At 43.3% G+C, this 26,052-nt stretch overlaps 1 protein-coding gene and 1 non-coding gene across 4 annotated transcripts in view; both read right to left on the bottom strand.

The window, feature by feature from the left end:
* Positions 1-14,452: 14,452 nt before the first annotated feature.
* Adamts18 (ADAM metallopeptidase with thrombospondin type 1 motif 18) overlaps positions 14,453-26,052 on the bottom strand; it is a 155,421-nt gene continuing 143,821 nt past the window's right edge. For all 3 annotated transcript variants that reach the window (XM_085844260.1, XM_021170369.3, XM_085844261.1), the window contains 5 exons: positions 25,176-25,380; positions 22,492-22,674; positions 20,733-20,939; positions 18,737-18,884; positions 14,453-14,568 (listed from right to left, as the gene is read on the bottom strand). In XM_085844260.1, coding sequence (XP_085700386.1) covers positions 14,453-14,568; positions 18,737-18,884; positions 20,733-20,939; positions 22,492-22,674; positions 25,176-25,380 — 859 coding nt within the window. The remainder of the gene's footprint in view (positions 14,569-18,736; positions 18,885-20,732; positions 20,940-22,491; positions 22,675-25,175; positions 25,381-26,052) is intronic.
* LOC115031843 (small nucleolar RNA SNORA40) lies at positions 15,617-15,736 on the bottom strand. Its single transcript, XR_003837491.1, has one exon. It is a non-coding gene; the product is annotated as a small nucleolar RNA SNORA40 (small nucleolar RNA).

Here is a 26,052-nt window from a genome sequence, read left to right as displayed (position 1 = left end):
GAGAGGGTGTTCCCCCCCCCCCAGGTAGCCCCCACCCTGGGGCATTATGACTCTACAGGATTAGGCACATCTTCTCCCACTGTGCCAGACAAGGCAGCCCTCAGCTGCATAAGTGCCAGTGGCCTTGGACCAGCCTGTGTGTATGCTCTTTGGTTGGTGTATTAGTCTCTAGGAGATCCTAGAGGTCCAAGTTCATTAACAGTGTTGGACTTCCTATAGGGTTGCTATGGTGATATTTTTAATAATTATTCTTGCTCTGGATTGTTTTGTCTCTCTGGGGTCTTTTGAGCTTCCATATGAATTTTAATATCTTTTCTATTTCTATGAATAATAGTATTGGAATTTTGATAGAGACTGCATTGAACATGGCTATTTATTTTGACAGTATATTCGTGTTTACACTATTAGTTCTTCCAGCTGATGAAGGACTTTCATTCCTCTACTGTTCTTGAATTTCCTGCATCAATCTTGTAGGGGGTTAGTTTTCATGATCAGCATAATACAAATCTAGACATATGTGGAAAGAAAGAATCACAGTTGAGGGATTTTCTCCATCAGGTTAGCTTGTGGGCAAGTCTGTAGGGTATTTTCTTGATTAATGACTAATGTGGGAAGGCCAACCTCACTATGGGCAGTGCTACTTCTGCGCTTGTGGTTCTGGGTGTATCAAACAGCAGATTGAGCAAGCCACGAGGAGTAAGCCAGCGAGGAGCTCCCTCCATGGCCTTTGCTTCAGTTTCTGCCTCCAGGATCTCACCTTATGCTTCCGACCCAATTTCCCTTTCTGATGGACTGAAGCTGAAATAAACCCTTTCCTCTCCAAGTTTTTTAGTCATTTAAAAAAAAATCACTTCTATAGTATTAATTACATTTATAGCCTTAATCAAGTGTTTATACAAATAAGACACACATTAGAATTTCAAAGTTGTATGTGACAAAACAGAGGAGATCGTATGATATAAATATGATAAATATGCTATCTAGTGTAATCAAAATATGTCATCCTTACTGTGACTCTTAGTAGAAATTTTTATATGGTTTTAATTAAAAATATTTTTTATTCTCGCATATTACACCCTGACTGTAGTTTTCTCCTCCCTCCTCTCTTTCCAGTTCCTTCCTCCACATCCCACCCCATTCTACGCCGACTCTGTTTTTCTTCAGAAAAAGGCAGGTGGTCCATGGATACCAACCAAGCACAGCATATCAAGCTGCAAAAAGACTAGACACCTCCTGCCATACGAAGGCTGGATGAGGCAACTCAGCAGGAAGGAGAAGGCAAAATCATCAGAGACATTCTTGGCTCCCATTGTTAGGAGTCCTGTAAGCTAAACAACCACAACATATAAGCAGAGGGCTTAGGTCAGACCCAGGGGGGCTCTGTGACTGCGGGGGTTCAGTCTCTCTGAACTCCTATGAGCCCAGGTTAGCTGACTCTGTGCGTTTTCTTGTGGTGTTCTTATTGGTCATGGCTTTTTAATCACAGTAATAAAAAACTCTCTAAAAGTTTGTACTATAGAGGATTCCCACTTCCTTAGGGTTAGGTTTATCGAGAGGCATTTATTTCTGAGGCAGCAATGAGCGGTATTGTCTTCCTGATTTCTTTCTAAGTGTGTTTGTAATTTGGAGATAGGAAGGCTACTGGGTTTTACGTGTTAAGTTTGTAACCTTGCCAGTTTCTGAATGCGTTCATCAGCTCTGAGAGGTTCCCAGTAGAGTAATTTTAGGGCCTCAGACACAAAATTATTCCACCTGCAAATAAAGATTCTTTGCTGAGTGTTTCAAAAAACAAAACAAAACAAAAAACAAAACAAAAAAAAACCCAACTCTTCAATGAATGATGAGTCTTGTCCAATTTTATTGTATGACTGTGTATAGGTTTTCTCCTTTATACTTAAAAATCTTTTAATTATATTTGTTTATTTGTTTTGTGTGAGGCTTTTTTTGGGTTTTGTTGGGTTTATGCTATTTAAGGTTGATTGCATGTGTAGATTAGTTTAGAAACCAAAGTTAGAAAGCTTCAGCTAATCGATCCTATAGACTCTTGTGTTCAGAATTTGGCCTGCAGGATGCTTCTACTGCTCAAAGACAGGTGGATGACACAGGGTGTTCCTGGATGTATTTTATCATTGGCCTGACTTAAACTAAATCAATCTTTCAGCTTCGTAAATAGAAATATTTTGTCTTAGCTGATCTCAGGTGCACAGAGACACAAGCTATTCAGTAGGTAATGCGGGGGGAAGGAATGGCAAGTCCAAGGATTTCCTAGGCTGCAGAAGGTGTTTAAGGCCAAGCTGGGCAACTTAAGGACCAGGAAGATGGCCCAGCTGTTAGGCAGCTCACAACCTAGTACAATTCTAGCTTCAGAGACTCTTCTGGCCTCTTCAAGAACTGCATTCATATGCCTAAACACCACCACCACCACACACATACAGGTGCAGTACACTTAATTAAAAAGTAAAATCTCCAAATTAATGCAGTGAGACATGGGGAGAAAGCTTGGGTACAGTGCTTGCCCGGGATGTGCAAGGCCCTTAGTTCACTACAGTGCCATCAAAATGAAATAAAATAAAATAAAGAAAAAACAAAACAGAAAAAACCAACAGCTCACAAACAAACAAACAAAACCCCCACAAGGGCAAAAAACCCCACGGCAGACCCCACCTTAGACCTCTTATCATTGTTTTTTCAGTTGTGTGATCTTAGTTATCTAACTTTAATGAAGCTTAGTTCCCCTCCCTTGAAAGAGTAGAAAGGACAATAAGAGATTCCATGTGAAAATTAGAAAGAGAAAAAAAAGTGCAGATTAACATCCCCGAGCCCTATTTGGCAGGGGTCTGTGGCTCAATAAATGTCGGTTCACTTTTCTCTTCAAACGGCAATTGAGCTAGCTGGTAGTTTTTTTGGGAAGGACTACACTTAGGAGCAGTTAAACCAAACCTGAATGATCTGGGTTGATAAGATTATCTAGATTACTGCTAAATCTTCCTGCCACTTTGTCCAAGGAGGGACAGCGAGACACCCAACTCTTAAACCAGAATCCTCGGGGAATGCAATACTTTCCAAGGTGCTTCTGAAAGGCGCATTGTGCTCGCAGACAATCCCGGGAGTGTGCCTTCCAGATAGACAGGACAGAGCGGCAGCACATTCATCTTGCCTCAAATCCTATTTCATGTCTTCCGGACTCTGTAGAGGGGCGGTAGGTGGGAACAATTGATCTATTGAGAATTGCAGGCTGTATCTCCCTCTGAGACCTCTACCTGGGTGACTACATTTGAACAGAACACAAGAGCTCTGGCCCCTGCCAAAGGGGGTTTCCTGTTCCCATTACTGAGGCTGGCTGCAGTTCAGTTGGGAAGTGTGCTCGCACAACTGTGACCCTGGAAAAGACATTGAAAAGTGCCCACCCCGTGAGGGCGTAATAAATTGTCATACAGGAACCAACTTCCTCCCGCTATGAAGCGAAGAGGAGGCTGGCAGCTGGCGACTCTTCGGCTGCCAGCTTAGCCGCTTGTGGAGCCAGACAGGCACCTGTGCCAGAAAGCTGGCAGCTGGGGAGCAGATGACCTGGGGCTTCAGCCTCATAAAATCTTGACCATGAATGAATCTGCTTATCGCCCTTTTCCTGAGGAGCTTTAAAACCATATATATATACATATTTTTTTTTTTCCTTTTCAGCTCTACTAAGGTAATATTGACAAACAGGAATTGTAGGACTTGTATGCATGTAACGCATACAGTGGGGTGATGAATGTGTTGTTAAATGATTATTCTGACCGTTAGCATACTTACCACCTTACAAGCTCCCCTGCCCTTCCTTCCTCTTCTGATGTGGAGATACTTTCCACCTTCCATCTTAGCACATTTTAAGCACGTGATATCATTAACTTGTGTGTGTGTGTGTGTATGCGAGTGTGTGTGCGCGCGCGTGTGTGTGTGCGCGCGTGTGTGTGTGTGTGTGTGTGCGCGCGCGTGTGTGTGTGTGTGTGTGTGTGTGTGTGTGTGTGTGTGCGCGCGTGCCCACTCACGCACGCACACGCGTGCCCGAGTCTATCCCGTTTACACCTCAGTCTCCAAATGAGTTGCTTCTATGGTATTGCCATATGAAGGATGCTTCAGTGAACACACTGGTTGAATTCCCTTTGGGTGTGCACCCAGATTGAGCATGGCTGATCATCTATCTGGTAGTTCTATTGCTTAATTCCTAGAGAGATTTACACACTGTTTTCCACAATGACTATCAGTTCCCATTTCCTCTGACAGCGAGGACTCCTTTCTCCACATAGTCCCAAACACTTCCCGCCTTTTGCCCTTTGTGGACAGCTATTATGACAGGTGTAAGGTGGCATCTCAAGGAAGTTTTCATGGGCATTTATTTCCCTGATGGGTCCGTCATGTTGAATGTGTTTTTGTTTATCCTTTGCCATTTGTTTGTCTTCCACCGAGGAATGTCTCTGTCCTTTACTCATTTGCAATCCAGAGTTTTCTTTTTTGCTATTAAGTTGTATGAATTCCTCATATAAATTCTGAGTATTAACCCTTTAGCAGGCATGTAGTCTAAAGCAATTCCCTCAGTTCTACAGATTAGCCTTGCATGCTGTTCATTATTTCCTTTGTTACATAAACGACTTCACAGTAATGGGATCCTCAGATGAGAACAGAACACGGAGGCTTTTTTTCCCAGAAGTCAGCTTTACCTATGCCCGGTCCTGGCTCAGCAGATTCACATCTAAAGATGAGCCCTGAGCAGGATGGGACTTAGACATCTTTACATTTTTTTGTCCTTTAGTCCCACAATGTGGTAGCATACATTTTTCACTGGAGATTTTATGGTTATAAGGCTATGCGACCAAGGCTTCATGAGTGTGACCTGGTTGTTATGACAACGTGACACTGAGCCTGTGAAAATGCAATAGAATGTTACGGCTCTGAGGACACAGAGACGAAATAAGGCTGCACGCGCGGAAGCCAATATTTCCTTCTAGAACATTCTCTCTCTCTAACTTATTCTATTGAAAGATAGCATGCACATTCTTAGTCTACCTAGTTAAAGTAGGTTGAGTGGTTTTGGCATATTTCACAGTTTTGAAGCACTGAACCAATTGCCCTTAACTCATGTCTCTGGGACACACAATAGATAAGCTCTTTGACATACCAGACCGTTATAAAGGAAACAGGCTGAATTGCTACTATTGCAAGGTCATCCTTATGGCTTTTTAATGGTAACAGGGTCTTTTTAGAGGGAAACTTGACTTAATCAGTCCCATGTGTTAAATAAATTCAGGGGTGTTTCTTACTAGATTTCTGTTTGACTCCTACTCCTTATTAAGTTGTCCTTAATGTTAATAAGCACTTCCCTGCCAAGTAAACACTGAAAAAAATACTTCAGAATACAATCAAATGAGAGTATCCCTGAAAGGTCACTCGATCTGATTTAATCTCATCAGTTTACTGGATAATTTTAAGAAAGACTCTAAAAAGTTTGGCTCTTGGTTTCTAGGTCTGTGAAATGGGAGAACAATTCCCTAAAATTCCTTTAGTTTTAGATGTTTATATACTGTCAGGTAGGGCATTCTGTTTACCGCTATAGTTTTGTGGTTTTGTTATCTTTGAAGGAGGTGAAAAATATTCATATTTTTATTATAAACGTGCATATTCAGACGGGCATGTTTCCTGAGAGCAACAGGCTGAACATACGCACAAGGTCCCAGTTAGTAGGATGGATCTTAAAGTAAGGGCTTGATAAATGAGTCTATGATCTTTCAAGAATGCCTATGACTTTGGGACAATGTATGTTACCTTGAAACAACATCTGTGACCTTGAAACACTGTCTGTTTGCAGAAAACGTCACTCTGTGCCTCCCCTGACCCTATACTTTCTGGTACTAGGACTGCATGCTTACTAGGCTCTACCGCTGAGCCATGGTCCCAGTCCTTTTGAATATTTCTATTTTAAAGTTTGTAAAGGATGACTATTTCTAAATTCCCTAACTTTCCTAGTTATCCTTGAACTCAGTTCCCAGCTTCAGTCTCCGGATAGCTGGGATGACAGGCCATTTTTTTTTTAACGACCAGGCCAGCTGTATTCTGTACATTTAAGTCCCTCCAGGTCAGAAACAAGATCTTTTTTGGTGTTTGGATCTCACATTGTAGTTGTTGTTCATGGATAGCCAATAAATCCTCTTGTTGAAAGAACACATGTATGCTAGTTAGCGGACATGTGGGAAAAATAATGTTAGTTGAGGCAGACCAGACTAAGAAAGACCGAGCGTTACTGTGCATGTCAGAGGGACTTTGAATCGAAGAACAAATAACAGCTCCAAGAACATGTGAAATGTCTTTCCCCTCGACAGACCAGGCCACAAGTAATAAAATCTGTGGACAATAAGGGCGTCATAAGAAAGGAGTGGGGCTGTTGAGTACAGAAACAATCCTTTCTTTACTAGGTTTGGACTTCGCAGATGCGTAAGTAGGCAACATGTTAATTTTTAAGTATCTGGAACCAATCTGCTTGTACAAAACATGAAAGCTGTGAATTAATGAACGTAGCCATAAAACAGAATCGGAGTCCCAGAGCAGTTCAGACCAGGAACTTGTTTATGCTTTACTCAACCCAAAAGTACTATTCCAGCTTCTCCCTGCCACTAGGTTGTCTTCCTGCCTTCCTTCTCCTCTTCCCTCCCTCCTTTCCTCCCTTCTGTCCTTCTGTCCTTCTTTCTCTCTTCCCCTGATCCCCCTGCATCTCCCTCTCTCTCAGATCAAGCCGATGGTTCCTGGCACTATGTCGGGGAGGCAAGCATTGGCACTATTCATAAAAATGCCTCACTCACTCTTTGGCACATAATGACAGGCAGCAGGCGGGGACAGCCGCCCTTTTGTTCTATCTTGATTCTGAATCTCAGGGGTTCAGGCTGCAGCTCTGTCCATAAACACACACCTGAGGCTGTGTGAATCTTTTGCCAGAGCCTTGTTTCCATAGTTACTCTTCCCTGGGCTCTCACCTGCACTGTAGCTCTTGCCTGTGGGTGCCTGGCTGAGATGAAAGGCCGATTGTCCTCCACACTTTTGCTCTTCGTTCAGCAAACTTGGAGTGCCTCTGGAAGGGGGGGTGGGGGTGGGGGGAGACCAGGATGTTGATTCTGCTCTCTGCAGGTCAGTCTTTCCTTTGTCCAGTTGAGTGCAGGTGAAATACACTTGGAGGAGATGAGACTAGGCAAAGGGCCACTGTATTATTAGACAAATCTGGCTTAACCACTGTGGCGCTGTACCATGTGGCCTGGTTCCAAGGAGGATCCTTTGTCTAACTGGGAGGACAGTCCCATTTTTTTTTTTTTTTAATTTTCCTGGACCCGTGGTTCCAAAACCAATGTTTCTTAGAGAGACTTGAAAGCCTTTTAAACTCTGAATTCTCGGGCTCATCTGCAGGAGTCACACAATGCCTGGAAAGAGACTGGGGGATTAAAATGCCCTTAGGTGATGGAGATGGATCCAGTTGGTTAGAAAGCATTGTTCTGAGGCTCTATGTCCAATGTGCTTTTTAAAGGGCATAGGGACAGCAGCAAGAGGACTCATATTTTCAGAAAAAAGAAGTCACTCTACCCTTGATGCACAGAATAACACTGTGCTGGGCCCCTCCTCTCCTAGGAGCTTGCTAGGGTCCATTCACATGGGCAATGGTTTTCTACACTCTAGACATGTGAACAGGTAAGAAGAGTGGGGAGACACATATCTTGGTCCTTCCTCATCTGAAATAGCCCCTGAGCCTGGTTAGCCCGCAGAGAGCATCTCCCCCGGGACTGTAGTTCCTTACAGCAAAGGCTCTGCTCTTTGCAATTCTCACACTAGTTTAATTATCTACGAACCGTGGGGTTGTATGCTTGCTTGCAGAGCACCAAGCATTGTCTACAGAGAGTTTCTACCATGGTGTAAGTGCAATGATGCAGTACTAAGCAAGGTCAAGTAGTTTGCTGGCCTGTATATCACAGCGGTGCCTTGATAGCAAGGGCAAGCACATGAGAAGAAAGATAAGAAAGGTATAGAAGGGGCATGGAGGAAAAGTGACTCTCAGAGATGCTTGCTGCTTCCTGGACAGTGGTGGTTTTTTCTCGACCCCATTAGGGTATTAGAATAGCTGTTTAACTTCACACATCTCTTACTACAGTTGATTACAACATACAATGCTTTATTTATTTATTTATTTATTTATTTTAATTATGGGTGATTTGTCTGTACTCCTGTGTACCACATGCTTGCCCGGTACCTGAAGAGGCCCAAAGAGGAAGTCACATGTTCTGGGACTGGAGTTACAGCTGGTCATGAGCTGCCATGTGGGTGCTGGGAATCCAATCTAGATCCTTTGCAAGAGCAGGCAGTGCTCTGAACCATAGAGCCATCTCTCGAGTCCCGGCTTGCAGTACTTTTTAATTAGTAAATAACATGACTGTAAACTCAGCTATGCTTCCTACTTAACATAGAAAGGCACTTAGAGATGCCCAGCGGTGATAACTTTATGATGTTCGCACAGGATGGTGGTACGTGGAAGGGAAGAGGCAGCTTGCCATTACTTTGTGACAACTAACAAATATCTGGACGCACCCAGAACATTCCTCTGGGTGCTTTCTCAGAACGAAAAATGTGTTGGGCAGAAATCACAACATGATTCTCAACATCTACAAAGGACAGTTAACCTGGGCATCATTTGGCCTTTCTCTGCACAGTGGAAATTGGCAGTCAGTATGATCAATAGAATATTTCATCTATATTCATCCTGACACAGATACAGAACCCCATAGGTTTTAAGGAATTATGGAACCTTTCAATTCTCACTGAGAATTTTTTTTTTTCAGATAGTAATTTGTAAGCCAGTTCTCTGGTAAGTAATTTTTTTTTAAAACTAAACTTAAAATGTGCACTATAAATGTTAATCAGGATTTTGCTTTTGTTTTGATTTCTGGGCTATGAACAGAACCTCAAACATGCTAGGAAAATGCAGTGCTCTGCCATTGAGCCACACCCCTAGCCCCACCAACATTACATTTTATATTTTAGTATTTGTGTGTATGTGTGTGTGTGTGAGAGAGAGAGAGACAGACAGACAGACAGAGACAGAGGCAGAGGGGGAGAGAGACAGAGAGAGACAGAAACAGAGAAACAGGGAAGGGGGAGGGGGGAGGGGAAGGGGAGAGGGAGAGGGAGAGGGAGAGGGAGAGGGAGAGGGAGAGGGAGAGGGAGAGGGAGAGGGAGAGGGAGAGGGAGAGGGAGAGGGAGAGGGAGAGGGAGAGGGAGAGGGAGAGGGAGAGGGAGAGGGAGAGGGAGAGGGAGAGAGAGAGAGATGAAATCCCCAGGAGCTTGATTTAGATTGTGAGCCACTAGATGTGGGTTCTGGGAACAGAACTCTGATTCTCTAGAAGAACAAGTGCCCTCAACCACTGAGCCATCTCTCCAGTCCCCCAAGGTTATTTGCTGTTGTTGTTGACCATATATATATATATATGGATGAGTTATAAAACATTGATCTTTTAAAACACTTTCTTCAGAGAAAATAATTATTTTCCTGCAACTGGGGAGAAAAAGTAAGTTCACATTCAGTGTTCTCATGAGAAACTCAGGATTGTGCCTGTTGAGTGACCGGCGTGAGAGTCAAGTGTCCAGAGCCTCTCCTGAAGAAGTCTCCATCACACGCATACAAGGGTGACTGATGTAAAGTGGCATCAGGGTTGGTATGGTTTGGGTATAAACTCTTCCTCACAGGCTGAGGTTTGAACAGTCGGTCTCCAGCTGGCGGCCCTGTTCTGGGAAACTGTGGAGTTTTCAGAAGGTGGGAAACTAGCTGGAGGAAGTGGGTCACTAGATTACCCCGGAGCTCTTGACTCTAGCTGCATATGTATCAAAAGATGGCCTAGTCGGCCATCACTGGAAAGAGAGGCCCATTGGACACACAAACTTTATATGCCCCAGTACAGGGGAACGCCAGGGCCAAAAAAAAAAAAAAAAAAAAATGGGAATGGGTGGGTAGGGAAATGGGGGAGAGGGGGGAGGGTATGGGGGACTTTTGGGATGGCATTGGAAATGTAATTGAGGAAAATACGTAATAAAATATATTTAAAAATAAAAAGAAAGAAAAGAAAGAGCTTTGAGGTATATAGGCTGCTTCCGTTTCCTGTGTCATCTCTGCTCTCCTCTGGAGATGTGGAAAGCGCCCGCAATGGAGTTGTTTGCTGCTGTGCCTTCTCAACCCTGGTGGCCTGAGACCCCTTTCTCGATGAAACAATTCCTTCCTCCCATAAGCTGCTTATTGACAGGCGTTTGGTCACATCACATTAGAAACATCTAATACCAGTGTAGACCACCAATGTTTTTGAAGTATTAAAATCTTAGGGGAAAGATAAGACAAAACAGAGAGGGCATAGAATCCCTTCCTGTACTTTTAAAGGATATCTATCAATCATCTATCTATCTATCTATCTATCTATCTATCTATCTATCTATCTATCATCTATCTATCTATCTATCATCTATCTATCTATCTATCTATCTATCATCATCTATCTTTCACCACCACCACCACCACCATCATTATCATGCCACAGTCTTACTATATAACCCTGGCCAACCTGGAACTCAGTGTAAACCAGGATGGCCTCAAACTTGAGATCTAGTTCCTTAAGCTTCTGCCTTTTGAGTGCTACAGTGAATGGCATGGCATTACTGTAAACACCTGTAAATACTGTAAATACATGTAAACATCTGGCATGTATTATACTGTTTTTAATTTGTGTGTGTGTCTCTGTCTCTCTGTCTCTCTGTCTCTCTGTCTCTCTGTCTCTCTCTCTCCACACTCAAGTGCAGGCTGCAAAAACCAGAATGTCAGATCACATGGAGTTTGCAATCAGGTGGTTTTGAGCTGCCCAACGTGAGTTTAAAACTGAAACTTGCAGCCTATGCAAGAACATCTGTGTTCTTCACCACTGAGCAACCTGTCCAAGCCCCTGTTTCTACAGTTTTCAAGATAAGGCCACAAAACCCGTAAACAAGTGACCATTTCCCTTTGAAATTTACAGCAGTAGGCTCAATGATCTGAAAGCTATAATCCACTCTTGGTATGACACTCACTGCCGTAGAAATGATTAGAACGGAGCCCATGCCAAGAGCAGCCCAGCAAGCCTTCTCTCCATCCTGATGATCCTGGGAACCTGCAAGCTCCAGACACTCTGGTGCTATTGCTCAGGAAATACGATCATCCCAGAGAGAAGCTATTATTAAGGAATAGAGTTATTAAACTATGCAACAAGTCTTCAAGTATCCTCTGTTGAAAAGAGGGGCTTAGCAGGAATTTGTTACCTTCTACCCCGATTCCCCATCTTAAATTCCCAGCTCTGCCCATAATTCATCATCATTAAAGTCATTTATCACTGAAACCTTATTCATATGCATCTTAGGGACCACGATTTGGAGGCTTATATGTTCCCTGCCTTCTTTACGTCTCCCAGGATTGTGACAGAAGAGCGCTCAGGGCTCTGAGTTTGAGTCTTGACCCTATCCCAAGCTGGCCACTTGCTTCAGGATCAAATACATGATCTCTCAGATCCCAGATGCTTCCTCTCAAACACAATGAATAGTATCCCCTTAATCGAGCTGTTGTGTAATTAAATGAGATACCATATATATAAAAGTTTTGTGCGTAGGACCTGGCAGCTATGAAGTACAAGCAAATCTCTCCTTAACCATACTTTATTACTCCAAAATACAAAGGTAGCTGGGATTTTATTTTTATTTATTTTTTTTGCTTTCACTTTCCATTCTTAATCCTCTTTTTATTTTCTTCTACATCAATAATTCATACTATAATACTCTTAAACATGTTTTAGAGCTATGCCTGGTGTGTGGTCATAAATTCAGAGAAATGCTGGAGATTCGGATTATTTGGACTTACTTTATCCACAGAGTTCTTAGTCTTCATGGGTCTGATGACTGAAGTTAGGGAAACTTGAACATGCCTGCTGTTTAATGTCTTCTTTTTGTTCCTGTTTTCTTATCCTATCCTGTAAATACTTTCTCTCCCCCTCCCTTTCATTTTGACACACTTCCTCAGAATGCCTTTCAGATAAGAAGTAGCTTTGATGGCTTTATCCTGTGAAAATCCTTTATCAGTGATTTCCATAAGCAAATGTTCATGGGCTCTGCCTAGCAGAACAGGTCAGAGCATCATGCCTTGAGGTACTCATGTTTTGTCGCATGTTTTTTCATCCACGTTTGTGGGGCTGCACATGTGTCAAAGCATGTGTGTGTGTGTGTGGAAGTCAGAAGACCGCTTTCACGGGTCGGTTCTTTCCTTCCATGGTGTGGGTTCCTGGGGTTGAACTCTGGTCACCAGGATTGGCACTGAGTGCCTTTACCTGCAGAGCCGTCTGACTGGCCCTAGATGCATCAGCAGTGGACAGTTTATGTCCTCCTACGCAAAGGTACCTACTCCTTCTTAAAGCTCTTCCCTTGCCCATTAGTGATATAGCTGAGCTTCTGCAGCAACAGTTAGACAATTAACTCGGAAGCCACCCACTTCTCAATGATTTGGTCAAAAATTTAACAAGTTTCAAAGACAAAGAAACAGAATACTTTATTATAAAACTTATAAAATAATTAAATATTACACATATATTTTGACTTTTTTTCTCTATAATCTATGTTTTTTTTTAATTCAACATTTTCCCTCAGAATATCATTTACTCAGAGAAGAGAGGCCAGAACATGTAAGAATAGGCTATTAATAAATTAATTCTTTCCCATAAAATAATAAAGTGATAATTATATAAAGTCAAATAACTTCCCACTTTTCATAGAGCCAGGGAAATGATAGTGTGGTTGTTTTGTTTTGTTTTTCTCCCCATATCAAAATGGCTACTGAAAGACCAATCCAAGAAGGCCAAGCTGTTATTCTTCATTTTCATGGCATACAAGAGCTCATGGTTGCCACTGGGATGGGGACAAAGAAGGCTGTTAAATTTAACAGACCACTGTCTCACTAGTTCTGCTGAGCTGGCAAACCCCTGTTTGAACCAAGCCTTCAAGAAGCAGTTAAATTGAGTGTACATTCATCAAAGAAGTTTGGTGGGAGGGTAGAATCGTATCATATAAACAAGCCCTGTAGAGCCACTTCTCAAAGAATTACAGGGGAGGTCACAATCTTTTAAGTTGCTTTGGTTTTGGCAAAAAAGCACTGTACTTTTCCAATTGAGAGCAATTTTAAGCTTGTTAATGCCCATCAACAGCTGGCTCCCGACGATCGAAACTCTCATCGGAGACGTGGTGAAGTGCTGTTACTCATGGAAAGATCTCTGTGAGTTGTAATTTATGAATGTCGCAAGAAGACAGATGGATTTTTCTCTAGCCACTGTGTTTTATTTTATTTTTATTCTATTTTTCCTTGTTGACCAAGTCCTGGGGCAAATTGAAACTTGTCAGTTGGAAGGAGAAAAAAAAAAAAAAACCACAGGCAGGCAGCCTTTAATTTTCTAAGCGTTCCGATAATATGTGTGGAGCTTTATAAATGGTGGGCTTGTCCCTCCTTCAAGAATGCTATTTCACCAGTGAGCACCTATTTTTACCAAAAGTGAACATGTCGCCAGTTCTTCTTCTCAAAGAGCAGGGAACATTCCCTGCCTCCCAAATTCCCATTCAATAAGCACCAAAAGTTACAAGGTTGATGCCGAATGAATGGCATCATCAGTATTTGACACTTTTCCTCCTTCGCGTATGAACTTGAATTCCATGGAAATAGTCCATGTGGCCCTGCCTCTAGAATGTTACTTGGGAATATGTTTCAAGTTGTTAATTTCAGTCTTGGAGACTCATTCTAGGCAGAATGTACTTGAAATCAAATAAAAAGCAACAACACACAAAAATAAAAAAACGTAAGATGAAGCTTGCCAGTCCAGCAGCAAGCGCCCACTGAGCACCATTTGGTGTCAAGAGTTTGACACAAGAGAGTCCAAGCAACTGTCAGGCAGAATCCCATCCCTGTGTGCGATGGCTCTGAGTCTCAGTCCTTGACCGGAATGAGACCTTAAAGACTGTTAAAAAATAGATGTCTTTGCTGTTGAATCCTTTGATGTTCAAGAGTACATATGTGGGAACAAGACCTGTCCCAAAGTCAACGAAGTTCACACTTTGTCAAAATGAAAACTTGACTTATCTCAGTACAATCCATCTCTCGTCTTCTGAATCACAGTGCAAATCAAAGACTATTTTTTTTTTCTTAGTTAGATTTGTCATCGCTTCTCATTGTCAAGTGCTTTAGAGTACCATGTGTTTTCCAGGGGTCAACTAAGAAGGCCGGTGGCTATCTGTCCATTCTTTAAACCCTATGGGATTTCCTCTGTGGTTTGTAGTCTTGATACGAAGACCTAGAGATGGACGGGTAAGGTCTTGGTCTGAGGAGGGTGAAGAGACCCCAAGATCAGCTCTTCCTTGTGCATGATCTACAGCACTGCTTTCCATAAAATTTGTGGTTGCAGACTCCGTGCTGAGGGACCAGGTGACACCAGCTGAAGAAATCCACACAAGATGGGTCATCTGAAAGGACAGAAAGCATTCAGCATAGTGGCTAAGGCTTCCGGCCTTCTTATTAAGATGAGGGCCTACAGAACAGAGACCTAGTAGGCCCACTGCCTTGTTCCTCCATGTGTTCTGCCCATGATATGTTTGAGCTTTGTCAGGGCAGGATTAAGATGCCAAAAGGGACTGTGTCAATTAGTGAAATTTAAACAAGGGGGGTAGTGTTAGAAAAACCAAAAGCCATACCCAATAGGAGGACATGTCTACTTGTCTGAATATAACCTGGCAGTTAGTGCAGACATAGTGTCCCAGGGAAGTACCTTCTACAGGAACATTTCTTAGTTGCTCTCCTCTTGCCTTTGGATATACAGTAAAGACCCACAGCTCTCCTGACTCCTTTGGTGTGGGCCCCAGCTTGGATTCTCTCTGTGACTCACACCCGCCTACAGTGCCGAAAGTCCTGGGTTCTTGAATCCTTTCATGCCTTTCCCCATTTCCCAGGAATCCCTTTCAGACACAAACCAGTTCCCCTGAGCCAGTCTTCCCATCCCTAAATCGTCCACGGTATGGTGATTGCTGTGGAGGCTGAAGCTTTAGGACCTGAAGCCTGCCTCCCTGCCTCTCCAACTACTCCTCTCTTTCCAGACTCAACCACACTAGGCTCTTTGCTGATCAGCGATGCAGCAGTGAACTTTTAACTACCACTGTCCCCTTTACTGCCAGGAATTCTGTCCCTAACATTTCAGGTTAGTTTCTTCTCTCTCTCTCTCTCTGCCCACACAGCAAACCAGTCCACCACTTGTCCTTGCTGGGAGGGTTCTCACCCTTTTCTTTGCTTTTCTCTACTCAAGTTACCCACCTTCAACACCGCATGGTTGCTAACTCTATCTGTCCTCTAGAAGGCAAAAGCTTTGTGACCAGAATCTTGGTCTTGACTCCTCACTGGTTTCTTTCCCCATACTTAAGATAGTGCCAATCACAAAGCAGTTCCTAGATCAATATTTTTCTTAAAGTTACCAATGATTTTTAGACTTAGAACACAATTGTCACTTTGTGTTGGCCTGAGTATTATGCTCCTCACATGTTTCAAAATTCATACTGAACAATAAGCTCTGGGTGGCAAAAGATTTAGTTTTGTACTTGTTAAGTCCTGTCCCTCAGCTCAACAGAAATACGAGTGTCTACATTTTTCTTTTTTGGAAAAATTAACCACAGCGGCTAAAATAATCAAATTAAAGCATATGGTATAGGAACTTAGGTTTAAAAGTGAGGTGGGATATTATTTTCTTTCCAGTGACTTCTGGAGATACACACTAAACTCAGTGTTGATAACTTTTACCTGCTAGTAAATGATATGAGAGAAATAACAATAACAATATTTTTTTAAATCAGTATATGGAAGAATGGAGTTTAATTCCCTGAAATGGACATTCCTACACCAGAAACATGGTTTGCTATATACTAACTAGGTTCATGATTCAAGTCAGACATTAAGATGAAGATTCAAGTATATTCCATTTGCCTAATGTATATGTATGTACATATACCGACACACATACATGAGTTCAATTATTATATATGTGTCTACCTCTGATGCCCCAGATTAGGTAGCATGTATCTCTGTGCCTTAATCATTCTATTTATACTCTAGATTATTCTGTTGGCACAATGGAAGTTTTGGAAGATAATATAGGCCACTGAAACTATGGTCCTACCTTGATGGTCACCTATCTTTGTGTTCTTTTGAAAGATGGTCCTTATACATCAGGATAGCTTTGAACTTGTAGGTATGTTTTTGCCTCTGCCTCCTAAGTGTTGTGATTATAGGCACGTACTACCATTTTTTTTTAATAACCTCACCATGGTAACTCTCCCCTCACTTTAAAAACATTTTAAAATTATGTGTGAGTGCTCTTTCTAGATGTGACTACACACCACATGCATACAATACTCATAGAGGCCAGAAGGTGACATCAGATTCCCTGAAACTGGAGTTTCATGATTATTAACTGTCATGTGGGTGCTGGGAATTGAATCTGATCCTTTGGAAGAGCATCTAGTGCTTTTAACCACTGAGCCATCTCTCCTATGAACAGAATGGAATTTTAACACAAGCATATATCTGGGGCCATGGGCTTCATGTAGACAAGAAGGCAGAGTGAGAAAGGTCAACATGCTATGTGTGTATGGTCCCTTCTTTGCTTCATGAATGTTTGATGATAAGAACAGTTATGAATGACTGGGTATCTGAGATATGAACCAGGCTTACATTGTGGAGGCTGATGTAAGAGCCCTCTCTCTTTGGCTCTCTCCATGCATGCTGAAAAGCAGCAAGCACCATTGGCTAAGTCTTCAAAATCTACCCAGCATCCCACCTTCCTTAGAAACTCCTCCATCTCTCCTTGGATAGCAGCAGCTACCTCACCATGAGGAGATCCTCTTCTCATTCTACTCCAAGTGACCCATGGTCATGATCTTACCGACCCCATGGTTTTCTTCCTTAACTGGCTAAATCTGATGTCTCTGTGATGACCGATAAGGCCCCTGTGCCACTGTTGGTTTGTGCCTCTACAGTCCTCAACTGTGCTTCTACTCTAAGTATCTTTCTGTTCCTTGGTTTTTGCCTTTTCCTCTGCTAAACAAATGCAAGGCCTGCCTTTCTTACTTCCTAGAGGCCCTCTTTGAAAGTTGCTTTCAATTCTGACGTCTGACTTGACCATTCTGTCAAGCCAGTTTCCCCATCTCTTTCTCAATGTGGGTATTTGTTGTGGTGTCTCCCACAAGGCTCTGTAGTCATTAATAGCTTCAGAATAGGACCCTGCTTGCTATGTTCTTTTACACAATGGGCGTCCTGGGGATACAAGGTAAGTTCTTAGTGACCTTGATATGAACAGACTCACCGTACATACCATGGCTCATTTACTGCATACTTAGTGGCCTTTGTGAGCCAGGGAAGTATCAGATGCTAGCAAAACAACACTAGCATGATTTTGCCTCTCACGTGCCTGTCTGAGAGGTGCTCCCAGGACTAGCCAGAGTACTAAGGGGTCACATTTTCTTCTAGGGCAGTCTGACTACAGGCTATTGACAGGGTGGAGATGGGATCTGGCAGAATGTTCCCTATCACTCTAAAATACTAAATCTCCTCCAAGTAGAATCCCAGTATCGGTTACAGATGATCCCGTTTCAGCAGCTTCTATATCCTACAGTCACTCAGGCTAAGGTAGGAAAAAAAGAAGAAAGAATACTGATGTCCTGAGCCGCCAATCAACTGCAGCTGAGACAGGAAGTGATGCAGGAGGACAGGCAGGGCAGAGGGAGGGACTGACTGACAGCACCAAGTATTTATTATTCACCACAGATTGGACAAGTAGGCTGAGAGATTCGGCAGGCTTGGAAAACAGGTGATTGGGTGAAACAGAAAAGAAATCCCAGCAGTCGTGTGCAACAGAAAGACTCTGATCTGACTGACCGATATGTCCCAGTGTTTTGCTGGACTACTGTAAAATGGCTTAGATTTCTAAGCATGCCTCTGAATTACCCATCAACACCCTCTGCCCTGCACTTGAACCAATTAAGAACACCACCATTTTAATGGGTTGTAAGTTCCCTGTCTTGCCAGTGGAAATGTGAGCTCCTTCGGGGGAAATTTTGTTTACCTTAATTTTTGCTAACCAGTGCAAATATAACCTTTTTTGAGGGAGGGTCTCATGTAGCCCAGGCTGGTCTCAGACTTACTATGTAGCCAAGGATGACTCCAATCCTCCTGACTTCACCTCTTAAAGACTAGAATTACGGGTGTGAACAGTTATGCCTAGTTTTCTGTCATGCTGGAATGGAACACAGGGATTTGTGCATGCTAGGCACGCATGCCACCAGCTGAGCTACATCTCACACCCCAGATATTTTGTCTTAAAAAGGAAGAGTGGTGATATGACCCGAGATCGAATCACTGAAAGACTTTACCGAGAGAACTGCTGCCTTCAGATCATGCAAACAATATGGTGTTGACCAGAACTGCCCTAAAGTTGGGCTTGCACAAGGGTAAGCACGCAGTCCCGTGGATGCTGATTGGGGTCAGGGTGCCATAGAATTGTGCAAGGTACGAGCTGCACAGCCAACTGTAATGAGCTGTGGGAGAGATTTCTTCAAACTGGTGAAGGTAATGGGGCAAAGGGTCCCTTACCTCTCTTTTCGGGAGCTGGACAGAAGTTGGTGTTACAGGCTCTGAGCACCAGGGGCTTCTGTTGGAGCAGACAGCTTGAGGAAGGCCGGCCTTGCTGCATGCAGTGGACAGAGCGAGTCTGGACCCCTCCCCCGCAGGTTACTGTGCACTGCCAAGGAGAGAGAGAGAGAGAGAGAGAGAGAGAGAGAGAGAGAGAGAGAGAGAGAGAAGGGAGTTCAGATGTGCAGCATCCTTTCTGAGGTCGATGGCATCAAACAGACAGAAGCACAATATTCAGGACCAAGATGCCTGCAGATGCCTGCAGCCAGGTCTAGGCATGCAGACCAAGTCTATTCAGCCCAGTGTGAGCTGTGTGGTCTATCAGAAAAAAACTTGAACAAAGGCTATTGTATCACCCGAGAGTGTGTGTCCCCGGTTAAGGGGTTCGTCAGGAGGTAGGCTCCAGAAATGCCTTAAAAACTCAGAAACAAATCCAGACATGACCAGGGATGGAGTCCCAGAAAACCAGGCAACCTCAGTCAGATGCCAGAATGGATGGGGTTAGTTTGAAACAGGGACCATAAAGGACATACACTTTGGGATGGTGCTCAGTCAGGTTTTGAGGTAGCATGGTACCTAACAGCCAGGGATTTTTACTGTCCAATTAAAAAGAATCCGAGTTTCTTTTTGTCCTCAACAGGAAGAATTGATGGATCTTCAGCTGAAGGACAGACAAGGATATACTGGGGGAGGAGCAACACTGTCAATAGATCATTGCTCTGTTGCTTTATAATGGACTGCAGGCAGCTGACAGCCTCATTTCGTACAAATACTGCTCTGTGGCCTGGTGTTTGGGAGGAAAGAGGATGCAGTTAGGGATTATCCCAACATTCAAATACAGACGTATGATTTCCACCAAATTGTCTGACTCTCTCTCTCTCTCTCTCTCTCTCTCTCTCTATATATATATATATATATATATATATATATATATATATATATATATGATAAGCATTTAGGTGTAAAGTCAGCCTTTATTATACAAAAACAGGTGCCTGAGGTGGGAAACATCTGGCTTCCTGGTATTTGTTGGCTGACTTCTGACTATATTTACTTGTTCAGATAAAAGCATATGATTCCCCTGTGTAAAAATGTCTTTATATTAATTACATGTAGTAGTGTGTTTCACAAACCATAAAAAAGAATTTGTAAAGGTTAAATAAAATTACAAAATTTAAGAAGCCTATGACTCTGTGTGTGTGTGTGTGTGTGTGTGTGTGTGTGTGTGTGTGTGTATTTTTACCATGCCCAGTCGATTAGACATATTCAATCCCCTTATATTGGTGATTAATTCTCAGGTCCCACTTTGTACCTTTCAATGTTATACACAGGTGCCACCAGGGTGTGGTGAGCAGCTTCAGTTATATTAGTGAGTGCTGCAGTCTCGATATCTCAAGGACCTCAACATAGCTTCCAGTTCTTATGGAACCCAACTAGTGACCCCAAGAAAATATCAGCTCTATCAGCTGATGGCCGAACATTCTTGCCCTTACCTTACCTTCCTTGTCCACACAATTGTGACAATAATGGTGAACACAAGAAATGATGCAACTGTGGAATGAGAAAGTACATGTAGACCATGAACACAGCACAGGCAGGGGCTGGCAAAATTTAGGGTATGTCCTTTGGAAACATGTTGCTCTAGCAGCCAGGAAGTCCCGGTAAAAGCACCATCCCCGAAGTGATGGTTTCAAATGGCAGCAATTAGCAGTTGCTGTGAGCACACTGTCACAGGCTTTCTATTCAATGCTTTATTTATTTTTTCCAATTTTCTAGGTCTAAAATTATGGTTGCTAGACTGTGGTACCTGCCCAGGCTCATAGAGAGAGGGTGGGATAGTTCAAATGATGCCAACCATCTCAACTCTACACAGTGGGACAGCGGTTGATGGGCTAAGGACAATACCCCTCTGCTCCATCTCACTTGACCATCTGCCTCCTAAATTGCATGCACCAACCTGTTGCCATGGTGATGAATACCAGCTCGCCACCGCCATGCTGTACACTGGGCAAGTCCTTTGGTTGCAGGTTTCTTCCAGTTCCAGGCTTGGCTTCTTAATGTTGCGGCATCTCCGCTCTGGGAATGCTACTAGTTTCCCCTGCAAGAGCTTCTCGACGCACTTCAGTTCTCTCTTCCTCACACCCAAGCCACAGGTTGCAGAACACTAGGAGCCCAGAAAGGTGGTATCAGAGAGCACACCACATCAAATCTGCTGAGCTGCATAGCCACGCAGTGTCAATGACATGATACAGCAGTCAAGTCCCTCCACTTACAGAGGAGGAAATCAAAGGGTGGAGCATTGAAGTGATTTTTCTCTGAGTTACGAAGAGAGATCCCTGTTGATCAGGAAGGATGAGGTACCAACCACATGGATGCATGAGGCTGAGGTCACTGGTTTACTCACTTTGTCAAGGCCCTGTATATTATCTTGTAATAATTTAAAATACTCTTGATTTTGCCCCAGCCTCCATCCTTGGAGCTGGGTTTGTACTGGAGTAGAGAAGACTACTTGAGACCTCTCTGAGGAGTGGAGAGTTTGAGCCATGGAATGAAAATGATCGAGTCAGAACCATTTTAGATCGAATAATTGCCTACCTTTATATTTATCTGTGTGCACCTTGGTTAGATGTCACCTCGTGCTTCTCCACACCACATGTCCCAGTTCCCAAATAATGACTCAGAGGCTTTTTTATGTACAAATATATAGGCTATAAGCTTTGGTCATTAACTCATAACTTACACAACCCGTTTAAACTATTCTATGTCTGCCACCAGGCTAGTTACCTCTCCTCAGTTTTATGGGTCCAACTTCCACAGAGTCTGGGTGAATCACCTGCCTCTGATTATCTCCCAGAGTTCCTATCTTTCTCCTAGAACTCCCTTCTTTTATTTCTTGCCTTTTGCTAATAGGCTCTCGGCTTTTTATTGACTGGCGATGCACTACACACTGCACAACAGCTATTATCCCAGCAGTTAGATCTATTCTAACCGTGTGTTACACCAGGGAGGGAAAGAGAGAAATCTGAAAGAGAACAGACTGTTTCAAACTATTAGGCAGTGTACAGGGTCTTCATAAAGTGAACATTTCGATACATCAGTATAAATATTATAAAATATGACGGTGATATGTTAGCTCCATTGTAAAGATGAAGAAGCAGGAGCTAGCTCAATGTTACCTGCATGGTGCATATTGATGGCTGGTAGCAAAGAGGGCACATTTTTCATTTGGCTATTTTACAGTAATGAATGCTTCTATAAAATGATGGAGAGAAGACAGGGGTGCTGTAGGATTGCATTCACGATGCGGCCAGTGCTTAATACGTAAGAGCACAAGTACATTGTAGGAACAGATGTGTGGCCGCCAAGCTCCTTACAGTAGGTAATGCTCACTGTCAGGTTTAGAAACTAGATTTAAAACAACCTAGCAACGTGGAGTTTCCAGAGTGGTTGTAATGAGGTGGGAAGATCCACATTAAACATGGGTGCTGCTACCACATGCATTGGGCTCCTGCACTGGGTTAAGTGAGAATTTGATAAAGCACATGGAACACAAGCAATCATCTCTTTACGTTTTGTAACCATGGAAACAAATAAGAAACAGCAATAGATAAGCACCTGGCACATGTATGCACAGAAAAGAGCCATGTGAGTGTGGGTGAGAGAGGAAGCAATTATAAAAACACCCCCCGCCCCCAGTTATGTGCCTAAACTCATACCTCACTCCATGCAGAGGCAATCCACTGGAGCCTGTTGTTTTTGGGGCACCGTCCCAGCACACAGCCCTCCTGTGCCTCGGGTCTGGTGCTGCTGGAGCACAGGCTCTCGGGAAGTGTCTCTGCTGCAGGGCTTTTACAAAGGACCTCACGCCTCCTCACTCCTCGTCCACAGGTCTTGGAACACTTGAGAAGAAGGAGAAGAGATGCCATTTGCGCCCATTTCAGATGGATTTCAGTTGAATAAACACTGAGAATATAGTAATGGAATATTTAGCTTCCTCTTGAAACATCTGAGTACCCGAGGATGCTAGATGAGTCTAGCAGTCTGAAGATGAACTAAACTCATCATTGCAAAGGTTTTTTTGTTGTTTTGTTTTCAGGCACAGGATATGTTGTACCAGAACTTGTCTTCCTCTATTTGGCATGGGAATTTGTCTAAGGAATATTACTGTGCCAGCACAGAATGCACAGTAGAAATATGTACACGCACTCAGTGAGGATGTGAATGACAGTGTCAAGAAGAGCAAAATTCTTATTCCTAAGAACTTGCCCTGGGCATGGGGCATGGCACTTACTACCAGACAAAGGATCCATGCACTTATCAAATATTTCTGAAGAACTTTGCATAATCTAAATCGCTACCCTGGGAAGTTTACTTATTTTCTTCTAAGAACTTTCTATTTTGACTTTCCTGAGAATTCTGTAAACCAGATAAGATGGCAAAAAATTTCCCTGGAGCAGCTAAAAACTTTTCATGATCTCTTAGAAAACTGGTTCCACACAAGGACTGTCTTGGAGGGCTCTAACACTGTGTTGATCTTTGGGGTCCTCTTTTTCTCTCAGTCCAAATGAGATGTGGCCTCTGGTACCTAAATAATAGGCTGGGGCAGAGTCCTACATGGGCTTAGGGACCACTGTAAATTCTCATTCATCTCATGGTTAGTACATCCTGTGACAGCTGGAACTTTGCAATACATGCAGCATGATAGATTTTGGTTTACAAATTGGCCCACGTATCATACAACTGTCCATCAACTTTCTGAGTTCATTGCTATCATCCTCTTCAAAGGAAACACTTGAGGATTGAAGCCCAGGTAGTTAGCTGTTAAGAAACAGGAGCTGATAAGTGAGTTGGAAACCTGAGCCATGGAACCTATCACTGCTCTCTCATGTATAATTTCTGAGCAGTTAATAAAATCTTAATTTTGTTTGCAATATTTTCAGAAGAGCAAACTATATCCATTGGTTGAAAAAGAAATTGATTTGTTGCCGTGACCTGTGTCTAAGAGCTGAACTGCTTGGGGAAATGAATTCTGTTTCATGTTCATCCTGAAACTACTCAAGGCAGGTCTGGTCTTTCCAATTCAACTTTAAAAAGAGCAAACCATTCAAAGTATTTCCATGTGAAAGCTTGAGTACTTTAAGATGTGCTGGACACTCTGCAGCACCCATTTAGGTTGGTCCATGCCCATCATACACAAGTGGCTCCATCAGCCCTCCTCCATTTGCAATTCTCAATTGAAAAGAAACATTGATTCCACACCACATTCTACTAAGATTTACTCCACACTATAAACAAATGTTGTCCTCTTTTTTGCATGGGTCCATTCTTATGTTCAATATATTCCCACCTACTCTTAGATCCTTGTTCCCTATAAAGTACAGTCTTACTTTGATTAAAAATCTTCCCCTAGTCTCTTCTGGGGAATTTGGTGGTGCATTGTTAAACTTGGTAAGAAATACACTTCCTTTGGGAGAGAACAGAATTTAAGGAAAAGCACAGCAGATGAGGGGCCATTTGCCACTAACTAGCATCATGGTGCATGCCTTATCCCACACTTATCGCACCTTAGCCATCTACACAGGCTAAGATGAGGTGCTGAAGGTAGGGAAGTCCTGGTACTTGTCCTGTGTTGTGGGGACCTCTCTGGGCCCCAGAGGATGTTTGCCTCTGTGTTCTAGATGCCAGTAGGGCCCATTCACTTCCAAGCACGTCTCTGAACATGCTCCCAGAAGAAGATATCTGCTTTACAGGACATTTATGAGGTGCGCAGAGTAGGCAATTCCTACCCTTTGCCTCTTCTGCCCCACTGATGCTATCTATGCCTCATGACAACTGCAAACCGGGTGCCATTTCTTATGTATTCTTTTAGCTCTATGTCATTGCCACTGAAGCAAAAATCACATCTTTTTCCTTTATCTTGTTCTCTGTGTCCCCTCTTATTAATTAATTAATTAATTAATTAATTAATTCTGTATGCATAGAGGTCAGTTGATAACTTCCAGGAATTGTGTGGGTACCGGAGTTTGTTCTCATGTGCTGGGCCTGGTGGCAAGTGCCTTACTCATGGATCCATATCTCTAGTAGCCAGGACTGAACGCCAATCCCCTTCTATCTGTATTCATAGGCTGCCCTAAATAGTCTCCATGCTAATTTCTGGACTACTAAGGAAGAGCCTTAGCTCTGGTATAAGAGGTCCAAGACTTCCAGCCAGATAAGACCCACTAAATTGGTACTGGCTGACATGAAGATTCCCAGGCACTGCCTTATTAACTCACCATGAAGATGCACATTGCTGCCACCGGCTGCAAAGTCACCTGTACTTCCACCACTTGGTTGTTCGTGTAGACCAAAACCAGTGCTTCCAAAGCAGTACTAGTTACCTGAGACCAGTACTAGTTACCTGAGACCAGGGGCTGGGGCTCCACTCTGGAGGGCAGGCATGGCTGTTGCAGACTTGAACCTGAGTAGGCGTGCTCACTGGACAGAGGGAATGCAGCACCGCCTCCTCTTTCTGGAAGGGCTTCTTCTGCACACACCGGATCTTGCGGCTCTGCTGGCCGCCGGCACAGGACTTGCTGCATGTGCTCCACTCCCCTGGCAACCAACTTTCAGAGGGGACCAAAATTACTTCCTGTAGAGTCAAGGCTTGATAGTACCACTCAAGCAGCTATTGGGGAAGACTTAACCACCTAGGAAAGGCCTCTGATCCTTTTTATAACCAATCGGGGCCACGCCCAGCCCACTAACTGTTCTTTCATGGCTGTTGGATCAGACACCCATTGGGATAGCAGGCATGCTGTAAGGAGGCACATTTAATCATCACGAGGTTCTGGAAAACAAAATACGCATCCTAGCCTAGCAATATATTCTGTTCTCTGAGCAGTTCATCCAAGCAAATTGACCGAGCTTTTAACTATGTGTCAGGGACCTACCCTCTGGGGTTGGAAAGATGAGTGAGGTCGCAGTCTTCCCATAAGGCAGCCCTACTACACAGTGAAGCCATGGATATGCGCATCAAGACAAGGCTGGCTGATAAGCAGTGACCCAGATTGACCAAAGTACAACCTCAAGGCTAATGGAAGTGTAAGCAGAAGGAGGGGTGAGTGGGAGAGGCAACACTTCAGAGGAGGAGACTCTGGGAAGCTCGTTCTACGTGAGCAGCTCCTCACATGCCTTTTCTAGTTGGCCTTACCAACTTACTGATGGGGCAGAGATCTCGCCTCACGTCACTTATTTATTTAAAGATGGCCAGATAAGGTTTTCCAGAACTATCTTAA

Source organism: Mus caroli, unplaced genomic scaffold (assembly GCF_978045245.1).
Source record: "Mus caroli unplaced genomic scaffold, Mus_caroli_1 scaffold_10, whole genome shotgun sequence".
NCBI classification, from domain to species: Eukaryota; Metazoa; Chordata; class Mammalia; order Rodentia; family Muridae; genus Mus; species Mus caroli.
This window is presented reverse-complemented; position numbering and strand designations above follow the sequence as displayed.